General features: G+C 48.7%; 1 protein-coding gene across 1 annotated transcript; it reads right to left on the bottom strand.

Moving 5' to 3' along the window:
* Positions 1 to 6598: 6598 nt before the first annotated feature.
* Positions 6599 to 10722, bottom strand: LOC148161826 (putative NBPF family member NBPF5). Its single transcript, XM_088020543.1, has 4 exons — positions 10545 to 10722; positions 8536 to 8632; positions 7681 to 7895; positions 6599 to 6654 (listed from the first exon to the last, which is right to left on the bottom strand). The coding sequence occupies exons 1-4, from the start codon at positions 10720 to 10722 to the stop codon at positions 6599 to 6601; spliced, it is 546 nt and encodes a 181-aa protein (XP_087876669.1).
* Positions 10723 to 11514: the final 792 nt, after the last annotated feature.

Raw genomic sequence — 11514 nt, forward strand, 5'->3', positions numbered from 1 at the left:
AGGGCAGTGGCCACAGAACTAAGCTTCTGAGCAACAACCTGAACTAGTGTGGAAGTCATGACTCACAGCCTGCATGGATAATCCTAAAGGTGACTTCAACACATTTACGTAAATGTTGTCGATACTACCTTCACTGACCAAGTGAACGCGGGTGTTAAAAGGCATCTTCAAAATGGAGACTTCTTGTGTCTTCAGTGTCTCTTTCTCTAACTACTGTGACAGGAGGTGTTCTTTTCCTATAATATATCCTCAATGTGGTAACACCAAAGAGTTAGAGGCAGATATGCCTCTCACTCTGGTTTTACCAAAAAGAGAAGAGGGGAATGCGGAGAATCCCTGTGAAGGATTAGTTCACAAAGTTCAACTGACTGCAGGTTATTGAAATGGAGGGGTCAATAAAAGGAACGTGACCGTGTTACACGGTGAAGACATACATCAAAGTTAAAAGAGATACTTTGTAATTGAAGAATGGATGCAATAGATATGTTCGGCCATTTCTATTTTTTCCTCGAGATGTAATCCTTCAGTTTAACCACTGAAATAACAACCCATGATTCATCAGAGTTACCTGGGGCATGCCTGGTCCTGGTCTTCTTCCCCCTCATGGTGGAATTGATTTTCTGTAATTATATAGAGACAGGGCTGGTCATGAATGAGATCCTTCTCGGTACGTTAATAATCCAGAGTCTCATGTTACCCACACACTCAGATACGTTCAATGTGAGAACAGGTTCAGTCAGAAGAATATGTCAGGGTGCCTCCGATATTGTCATGTGATAACTGGCTTGATTTCCCGGCCTGAGCCATTTGGAGAAATTTATTCTCTCTAGGAGATTAACATCACAGTCTCCCCTGTCGTCTGTGCAAGCACTTGAACTTCTCTCTTTGACACAGATTCTGGGGAGCCAGCCTCCCTGCATTCTAAAAGGATCGCTGCAGCATTCACCCTTCTCTCGTCAGATAGCCTGGTTGTTGAAGGCTCCGTGGAATTTGTACACTGAGACTGAACAGATGGAATGCAACTACAGACACACAAATTCAAGTGAATCTTTGGTGCTACTCAGAACATTGGCCTGATTCATGTGGTGGGAGAATGCCAAGGCACAGCTCTGCTTCTGGAAACACACAATCAAGCTATCAGTAGAGACACTTAGGGTGGGTTTTCAGACAACTGTTTAGGAAGACAAGCAAACCTAAAGGAGACAGAGAATGGGGCTAAGAATAGCAAAACCAGTTAACCCTGGACAAGAATGCCAAGTGACTGCGGCAGGCACAGATTCTTAACGGACCCACCTCCGAGATGAAACATAGAGCTTATTAGAGGTGAAAAGAGACATTTCATCCAAATTAGGTCTGACAGACAGGTTTTATGGTCGTGTGGCTGAGGTGATTTGAGCTTGTCGTGCCTGCCTTGGCCCAACAACGAAGTGACAGAGAAATCAACGTAACATGGGCATGCCCTGGGACTAAGAAGAGAGCAAATGTGCCTCGCCCACCTGACATCTGTGCTTAAAACTCAATCCTAGAGCCCAGTTCAGATCAGTTTGTCTCTACAGGGCCTGCCCACAGGGATGACCTCTCTCGGCACAGCAGAGGTCTGGGGTACAAAGAACAGGAGATCTTTGTGAGTGTCCAGGTGGAGCTTGATCACCTGGACAATGGAGTACTCACTGGTCACTTCCAGAGAGGAACAGACTTCCAGTTCCTCGGGTAGGAAGATGGTGGTGCTCCTGTAAGGCCAGTAGGAGTCAGACAGGTCGGGAAGAACTGAGTATGTCAAGTAGTGTTCATCCTGAGAGTCCCTTGAGACGTCCTGCTGTACCACCTCTACCAGCTGTCTGCTGAGCCTGCAGGGTAGGGACAAGTGAAGATTAATCTAAGAGGGATCTGAAGTCATAAGTCCTGTCAGGCTTTGATGCAAGGCGGAAAGGAGTGGTCAAGAAAGCAAAGAGGGGAAGGACCCATTAAAAAGAGAAACGATTCTTGTTTTTGTGGGACACGTTGTGTTTCACACAGGGGCAGCTGTTCGAAAGGAAAATAAGTGCTCGTGCACGGGCCAAATAGCAAGCTTCTGACGAAAGAGACTGAATTATCTCTGTGCCGTCCACTTATGACTCATAACACACGAGTCCCACAATGGTGGCCTTCCCCCTTCCATGCAAAGGGCGTTGAGTTCTGCATGTAGTGGCCAAGCACGGGCAGCTCTGGGGGCAGTGGAGTGTCACAGAAATCTCATGCCACGAAGCCCTCTTTCTCTCAACCTTGTGGCATCATAGAACATGTTTGTCTACTTGCTATGATATTTTAATGTTATGAACACATGTCAAAAAGCGAAATCTAAAGACAGAGAGCAGATGTGCATGGCTCTCTAAAGCACACAAGAATGAGCAAGCACCGTGGTCCCTGTGACATATTCGTTCACCCGGGTCAGCGGACTGTGGCTTACTCAACTCGAGAAGTCATTAAGAAATGGGAAGCAATCCCAGTACAACGGTGAAGACAGAGAACATTGTGAAACTGGTAATTTGTCCTTGACCGCATGGATAATACCGTGCTCGTCAGCACTTTCTGCTTCTCCCCGGGTGCCACTTTTGAATCCCCAGACCCCGAGTGTCCAGAGTTACCTGGGGGCAGCCGGCTCTTGTCTTCCCAGACCCTCCTGATCAGTTCGGTCTTCTGCAAATAATGAAGAGAAAGAATTACGTTAAGCACATTCGCCTTCACAGATGCCCACTCCTATATCCTGCATAGCACAGGACAGACATATAAGCACAGCAATACCAGGCAACTGTGAGTGTAAACATCCAGGAGCGCTTAGGTAAGGCCTCGCAGGCAAAAATTGGGATGGTACTCTTGAGTTATTAAACCAATATCCCTGATAAAACAAGCCATCCTCATAGCATCCTAAATCTTGAGTCTAGGCAAACAAACCGATTCTGTTTCTCAGAGATCCTGGGGGAACTCCCTGGCTGCTTCCTAGACATTTGCTGCAATATTGAGGCTTTTTCCATCTGAAATTCCAACAGGTGAATGGTTTAGAGGAATCAGCCATGCAGATTAAACCAATGAATGGATTCTACACGCCATCAAATCAGAACAATCTTGAAAGCTACAAAGAAACAGGGGCCATTCATGGGGTAGGGAAGTTTCAGGACCCTGCATTGCTCCAGAGAAACATACACTGTCCCATAGCAGTGGTCCAGTTCGGGTTCTCAGCTGACTTGAGATGAGATAAGACAAATGAAGACATAGACGAAGTGAAGAGCGTGAACCAGGGGAGTGCCATCTCCAGAGATACAGAAAAGGCTGCCAACAGCCTTGGCAGGCATCCAAATTCAGGGGCATGTTTCAAGAATGGAAATTAGAGCCTTGCAAGAGAGGACACGAGCTGAATTCATAATTAGGAGGTCTGGCAGTGACCTCGTGGGCCTGGGCTGGAGAGGTGTATGAGTCTGGCAGGGTGTGAGGAACAAGGAATATGGACACCACCTGGGGGACCACGTGGAGTTATAGCCCCTTTGGAATGGGAGCATTCATAGGCCATATCCAGAGTAGACCCAATTTCAGGTTCATCAAACAGGAATTTGCCATCACGGTAAGACTGGCCGCTGTCACGCCTTTCTTGCTCAGTTGAAGGAGCGAAAACACATTCATCCACTGTGTCCTGTAGGAATTCCTTCTTTTCAACATCCTGGGGCTCCATGCTATGCCGGGGGAGACAACAATGATAGAAGATCAAACCAGGAGGATCAGACACCATGGCTTCCTAGCTGGTGTTGATGGGTGTGATAGCGAGTGGTCCCAGAAAGCAATGGGGCTGTCCCCTTGGAGGGAAAAACTATCCCCCTATATAAGGAGCAGAGTGTGGCCTCCGATATGAGGAGCAGTGGGAGACAGAACAGGAGATATTCTGTGCACTGGCCTCACAACCAGGTGACGGAGGAGGAGACTAAAACATCCCTGTCATACTCATGTCATAATTATGACTCCCAGCACACAGAGGTTATCAAAACAAGTGGCTTCAACCCTTCTGCATACGTTGCATTGACTTGTACATGCAGTGTCCAAGGGACTAAATATCCTGAGGCCTTACTGCCTCTCAGACATTCTGACTCCAAGGAATATTTTCTCAATATTCTGATGGGACATGCATTTATTCTTCAACTTCCTCTCTTGCTATCCAAACTCCTCCAACATGATGATGTCAAACAGACACAAAGTTAATACGCATCTCACTTTGGTTTTAACCACACAGGAGACAACAGCTGATTACCGGAATCCCTGGCTTTGGTCAATTCATGTGTGTCCACTCTCTGTAGGTTATTCAACATGAAAGGGAGTAAGAAAGTGACACCTACACAACTACCACATGAAAATAGATGACATGGTTAAAGGCCATATTCTGCTATTGACTGAATGGATGGAATACTTCTAGGCAGCACTTTCTCTCTATCCCCGATGTGAGGTCTCCAGAGGTCACCAGGAAAATTCGTAGTCCACAGTCTTCACACTTACCTGGGGCACATTGGCTGTTGTCCATTTCTTTCCCTTCGATCATCTTGACTTTCTGAAAATCAGTTCCAAGACAGCAGGTGACACTAAGGAAATCATACTTCCCATATTACCAACACAGTGACCACCCACACTGCAAGGACATTAAGATTCTCAGGGCAAGACCCTAGTGCTCTGGCAGGGATATTCCAGGATGGCCAAGGTTAAGTCTTACGAGCAGTGCACAGGACTGCTCCCTAACCTGCTGCAGAAATTCACTTTCTTCTCCCCCACAAATTATCCCAATATCCTCCTCTGATGGGAGTCTGTAAAAAGAGTTCCGAATATATTTTCCCCAGAGGTCCTGCGGAGGAGTCCAAGCACTTTCTTGAAGTGTTGCTGCAAAATGGGGTTATTCCATGACATACCATGGCTCTTGATGCTTCCCAGGAATTTATTCTTGAAACTAGACTAATGAATCAACTGTAGAAAACCTCAAATCAAAAAGAATCTTTGGTGTTCTACCGACACAAAAGCCATTTGGTCTGAGTGATGCCAGAGCCCAGCTTGGCTTCATAGGAACATCCAGGCAAGGTAATGACACAGTTGTTTTCAGATGACCACTTGGCTAAGTTGAACCCACATAGAGAAGATTGTGCCTGGGCCTGAGAGCAGTGAAACCAGGGAAAGCACCTTTCCTTGATATGCAGGTATGTGAGCCAAAAACATTGGACAGGTCTAGGCCCTCGAGAGATATTGATCCTAAAAAGAAAGTGTCATTGCATGGAACAAAAGACAGTTGATCCACGTAGGGTATCTGACAAGACTTTGTGGATGTCCTACTGAGGTGGGTAGAGCTTGTCACCCATGACATAGGTTCAATGGCCTGACACGGGGGCCAGGTTGACAGAGGCATGGCCGCTGCCTAGGATGGTTGAAGGCTCCCTGACCCACCTGATGTCTGTGTCTCCACATCCATTATGTCCTGATTTAAAGCAAAGTGTGTCTGTAACGCCCGTGTATAGAGATGACCTTCCTCAGTGTAGACAAGGTGTGCAGAACAAACAACATGGACACTACCTGGGGGACCACGTGACGTTTCATCCCCTTGGGTGTGGGAGCATTCACAGGCGAAATCCAGAGCAGAGCCGAATTCCTGTTCATCTAATGGGAATTCGCCAGCACTGTAGGACTGGTCGTTGTCACACTCTTCTTGCAGAGTTGAAGGAGTCAAAACAAACTCATCCACTGTGTCCTGTAGGGCTTCCTTCTTTTCAACTTGCTGCTGCTCCATGCTGTGCCGGGTAGGACAGGAATGACAAGAGATCAAACCAGGAGGATCAGACACTGTGGCTTCCTAGCTGGTTGGATGGGAGTTATATGGAGTGGTCACAAGAGGCACAGGGCACCGGCTGGAGAGGGAACAAGCACACCAACCTATAAGAGGCAGAGTGTGGCTGCCCGGGGCTGGGAGAGCAGGAGCTGATCCTCAGAGCACTGGCCACAGAAGCACTGACTAGGAATGAGACTCCACCCTCCCAGCAGGATGCGGTCACAACAAGAAGCACAGTGGAGACCAGACCAGGGGCAACCACCACGGGCCTGAGTCAGGATGATTTTTACATAGATTGGTCAATTACTTACAGCTCTGGAGTACCTGCAGACTGCAGAAATGTGTGCCTTCTAGGCACTTTGTCATTAATAGTGTCACATGACACCCCAAGTTTTTGGAGTTTGGTTAGGTACTTCTCTTGGTTTTAATTTTGCTAGTTGTCTGTTTACCAATTCCTTGGTGAGTTACCTTCCTACCAAGGACCTTAGAGAACTGTGTAGGAAGTAGATATGCATCTCCTCCCGGTGTCCATTTACAGGAAAGAATGGGTATTTTTGTCCCCACGGGGAATCCTAAGGCTGGTGAATTCATCTCGGTCTTACAACACCACAGAGACAACAGGCAACCAAGCCAAAACGGCCATCCTTTGGGGACCATCTGCAGTTTTGCTTAACCTTGCATCTGACATCTGTCACTCTCTTGACCTCACTTACTTTACTTTCTGAGACCCTGTCCATTTTGACCCACACATTATTGGTTCCAGAATTTTCATTGTCACCTGGGAGTGAGGGTTCCTTGTTCTTCTTCATCCTCCTCATCCTCATAATTTTCTGCAAATAAATTCAGAAATGTCCCATCAGCTATTTCCCACATCACCACTATAAACACAGCGGCTTCTATGTCCCTGGAGACCTAAGGGTCTATGAATGACTAGGTATTCTACTGAGTTTAGGGCACTGTCTTTAAGAACTGCTGTGGCATGGATTTCTGATGCGTCAGGCAGTGTGTCTCTGATTCTGAGGATCAGCATCACTGAACCTGGGCAACACGTTCTACCGGCTCTTGTTGTCCATATCAGGGAATGCTTGTCAGCTTCATTTCTGCACCGTGTCTTGCAGAGTGCCACAGGTCCCACCATAGCCACAGACTCTCTGTGGGTTCACAGCTCTCACATAGAGCCGCCTCCTTGCCCTCACGACAGGACAACCACCCTGTCCCACATCCCTCCACCGGGGACTTCAAGGGCCCCCACGTGGGCTTCAGTGTTATCAAGGGGACATCCGTCTACGAAAAGCGGTCCCGTCTAAACAGCACTCCCACCTCCAAGTCCTACTGCATCAAGGACCTCATCCAACTCCACACAGTCAGGAGCATTATTTTTTCCTGACATGCATTCATGAATTTTCCCTATCTGATCACTACAGTATCAACAGGTTATTTGATATACTTTCCAGATGAGGAGACAGATATGGAGAAAGTAAAACTCACTTTCTCACCCACAATTAATACAGACCACGCTGACTCTGGGAACCTCCCACTTAGTGCAGGGATCCTTGCACACTAACAAGCATCCTCCTGTCACATTTTGCTCTCTGGCTCAAAGACTGGTGGAGGCTGCCTCCTGCTCCAAAGGCTGCATTCCCTCAGGGAGGAAGCAGACACGTGGAGCACTATTACCTCCACACTGTGCATTTCTGCTCTCTGTTACCACCTTCCACTCCTGGTTCTCTCATGGCCCCACTTGCTATGGGGAATCCAGGAGGGCTGCTGCACACGGCGTGAGGCCAGGCGGGGAGTCTCTTGTGAGCCCAGGGCCTTGGCGCAGCTCCGGGCATCAGGGCCGGTGGCCGCCTTACCTGGGCTGAGCTTTCGGGCAAGGCACTTGGCCAGCCTGCGCCCCTCAGCCAGTTGCTCTTGGAAGCCCTGCCCTTGGGAATGCTCAGGGTCATCATGGGTGAGGAGGTCCTCGAGGAGCTTATTGAGCAGTTGGGAAACGTCTTTCCCTTTCCGTAACTTCTGATACAAACGGGTCAGCTCTTTAGCCTGGTCTTTAATGAGGGTATGACATAGCCTAAGGCAGGGCAGAGAGAAAATTTTAAAATGCAAAGAGTTGAACAACAGACAATAAGATCTTTCGTGATGATTTCTGGCAGAATTTCCCCAAAGGAGCCGTGAACCCTGCACATCCCTTACACCTTTTCCTTCTGTAAACAGAGCCAGGGGTTCTCCTAAGCACACGCCAGAGAGATGTCCCTTCAGCTGCTAACTTCGGGGACACCCGTTTCCCTGGAAAACTACACACAGCGCGGCGTGCAGTGAAAGGACACAGCGCCAGACGCAGAAGCATGTCCAGTAGAGCTGGTGTGAACTGGTGAGCTCAGGAGAATGGCAGGCTCAAGCTGTGGTCAGCCAGGTCATGACTCTGTGAAAGGTAAGTGAGGTGGTGATCTCGCAACACTGTGAATGTGCTAAAAGCCACGAATTGTTCCCTTGAACTTGGGGACTTTGATATTTTTTTCCAGAGAGAGAGCGAGACTTTGAGTCATTGGAGTCCATCATTTACCAATCACTGTTGTCTTAGTTGTTTTAGAAATATTTGGGTCACGTGCCTGCCATGACGTTTCTGCCCTTTCCTGGCCCAGACTTGTTGCTGCCCCAAGTCAAAGATGCCCACAGCGTCCCTGCAGCCTCCCACATGGAGCCTTCCTTACCTGAGCTTCTCAGCCACCGTGTCTGCCTGCTTCCCCTTCTCAAACTGCACCTTCTCTCCCAGCACGGATTCGATGAGGTCGGTGGACTCTTCACACTCTGAGAAACAGAGACGCCTGCCTCAGGGGAAAGCTGGACATGCTGCTGTGCTCGCTGCCTTCAAGGGACGAGGCAGGGTCCATCCTAGGACAACTGGAACCCCGGCCACCTGGCTCTGCGCTGGGAGCTCCACATCACATTCTTCAGCCTCCCAACTACAGGGCAGTCGATTACTCCCTGTTTCAGAGCCCAGGAAAGAACAGCCCCAAGGCACAGAGAGGAACTGGACACGGTGATGAACTTGTATTTGGTAGAGTCAGAATTTGGGTTCCCCTGATCATGGTCACTCTAGCAAGCCTTGGAGACTCCTAAGTGAAACACTAAGCAGGGACATGACATAAGGCCCCCAGGGCTACTGGACTGATGGGTCCCCTGAGCTGGGATTTCTATACTGAGCAAGTATCTCAAAGGTAAAAATTCATCCGGTTACACTTGTGGAAACCACAATGCATAAAACCAGAAGCACCGGAGAGGAATATGGCCCAATCCTAATACAGTTTGTGTTATGAGAAGCAGTAGAATGATGAACAGAGTTACACAGTTCCAGGTTCTGCTCTTAGAGCGTTACAAGAAATTACTCAGTATTCATTCTGACTCAGAGAAGTAGGTCCCACAACACTAACAGGTTAACAAGGAGGAAACTGAGGCACAGGACGTTGGGCACCATGGATTTAGCCCAGGCTGACTGACCTACAACCCATGCTTTTCTCCCCTGTGCTGTGTTACCGCCACCCCACGCCCTCAGGTGATATCTGTTTGCATCATCTTCACAACTGGTTTCCCACACTTATGTGATGATTTTCAGGAAAGTTGTAAACAAAACTGCTTGTCCTTCCCTGAAAGTTCATCATCTCTTCCCTTTCGTAAAAAGCATGCCTCAGTTTTTTTTTTCTCTGCGTCATTCGTTTTTAATTACACCTCCCCTTGTTCTATTGAAAGCAAATTGTGAGAAAATGACAAAAATGCGGGCTGAGAGTTGTCAGGATTCCTTCCTATCGCTCGGCTGTGCACGTGCCCCGTTCTCATGACTCCTTCTGCCAGCGCAGGCCCCTCCTAATGAACAGGCAGCTGAGCTCCCCATTTCAGGCTGACTGTGGGGGAAGGCCTGCCCCACACCCTGGCTTGGCTGGTTCCCGGGGCTGTGGTCTCCCCCACTCACCCTCCTTCTCACTAGGCCACATGTCTCCTGGCCCAGGCCTGGACCTGCTGGCCATCCTGCACGTCTGAAGGTCCCCAGCTCAGGGAGAGACCGTGATGTTCCCTGAAACACCCTCACCCTTGCCACTGGGTATCAAATGGCCTCCGTGGACTCAGGAAGCAGAGGCTCTGCACCGGTTCCCTCTCACAAGGGGAGTCACTGTGTGGATGGCGTCACTCACAGATACCACAGTTTTAGGGGGAAAGGAGACCTTCTTTCCACTTTCCACTTACCACTTCCATCTCCTTGAAAGCAGGTAGTGTCACCTGCTACCCTCCCTCTCGCCCCCGGGTGTGCCATCAGGATGTTTCCCCAGTGTAACTAACTTGGTGCTTTACCAATGGGACCTCAGAGAAGCGGGACCTGAGAGAGTTCCTTAGTCCCTGACACTTAGGCCTGCAGGCATGCAGGATCTGATACAGCACAGAGACCATCCTGAGAGGACCAGGCGTTTCTGTGTCCGCACCAGGAAGCAGGAACTGGGATGTTAACTCTAACCCCACCTGACATGTCACTGTTAACCTCTTTGTCTTCAGTTTTCCCATCCTCAGCAAACTGAGGATAAAATACCCACTTCTACATTTCCCGGATTGTGGTCAGAATGAAATTTATGTGACATTGGAAGAGAGAAGACAGCATCTGGAGAGGTTTTTAGTTTCTCAGAAGGAATACAGACAGATATGTCTTTGGTGGCCATGATCTTGTAGGACTTACTGTATTTCTGCAGCTGGTTGGCCAGGGAGTAGGCAGTACATTCGGATATAAGGAATTTCTCCTTGAGGTCTCGGAAGTCCTGCTTGCTTTTTTCCAGCTGGGATTGAAGCTCCTGGTTGATTTCCAGGAGGCTGATTTCTGCCCCTGGATCAGACAGAGGGCCAAGAGGTGCTGCCATGGTGACGTGTGGCCGAGGAGGTAGAGCTGGGGACTGAGGAGAAGAAACCCAAACACAGGATGGTTAAAAACCAGTGAAATCAAGTAGGTTTCATCAGGACTGAGGGGTGAGGATACAGGAAGTCTTTACTTACTGTTGGGAACAATTTGAACAACACCCCACAGCACCTGAGATTCAGGAACCACAAAACCAAGGTTCAAGATGCCACAGCTGAGAGCTGAAGGCACTGCCCCTAGCTCACACTCCAAACGGAATGACAGAGGGAGCACTCAGAATGCCAGGTAACGGTCTGCACTTGAAATAACAGAGTTGGAACGTCCGAGATGACATGGAACCTGGGGAGCTGCTGCCTTCCAGTTGCCAAGGCCGTGCTGATACACAAGACTGCCCGGTCCCCCCGAAGGTCCCCACTGATGGGAACCACCCCTCACTGGCCACTCTCAGTTGCTGTCTACCCTTGTGCTGATACCACAGTTCCCATCTCTTTCTAAAAAATTATCTCAGCATAGTTCTGATTGTTCATTCTTGTGTGTGTATAAATCACCAAGGCAGAAATAGTTTCCCAAGTAGTTTACTGTTTTGTTCATCTTCATTTATTTGAGAGAGAGAATGGGGGGTGGGTAGAGGGAGAGAGTGGGACAAGGCGCTCAATCTGACCATCCGTGAGATCATGACCCTAGCCTAAACCAAGAGTCAGATGCTCAACCAACTGAACTGCTCAGGCACCCCTCCCAACGGGTTTTCTTAGGGCTGTCATGAACTCATCCCACTTGCCTTTAAGGGCAAACAGAT

This window comes from Eumetopias jubatus, unplaced genomic scaffold (assembly GCF_037043125.1).
Source record: "Eumetopias jubatus isolate StellerSeaLion01/CBP00866 unplaced genomic scaffold, mEumJub1_p1.0 scaffold_54, whole genome shotgun sequence".
NCBI lineage: Eukaryota > Metazoa > Chordata > Mammalia > Carnivora > Otariidae > Eumetopias > Eumetopias jubatus.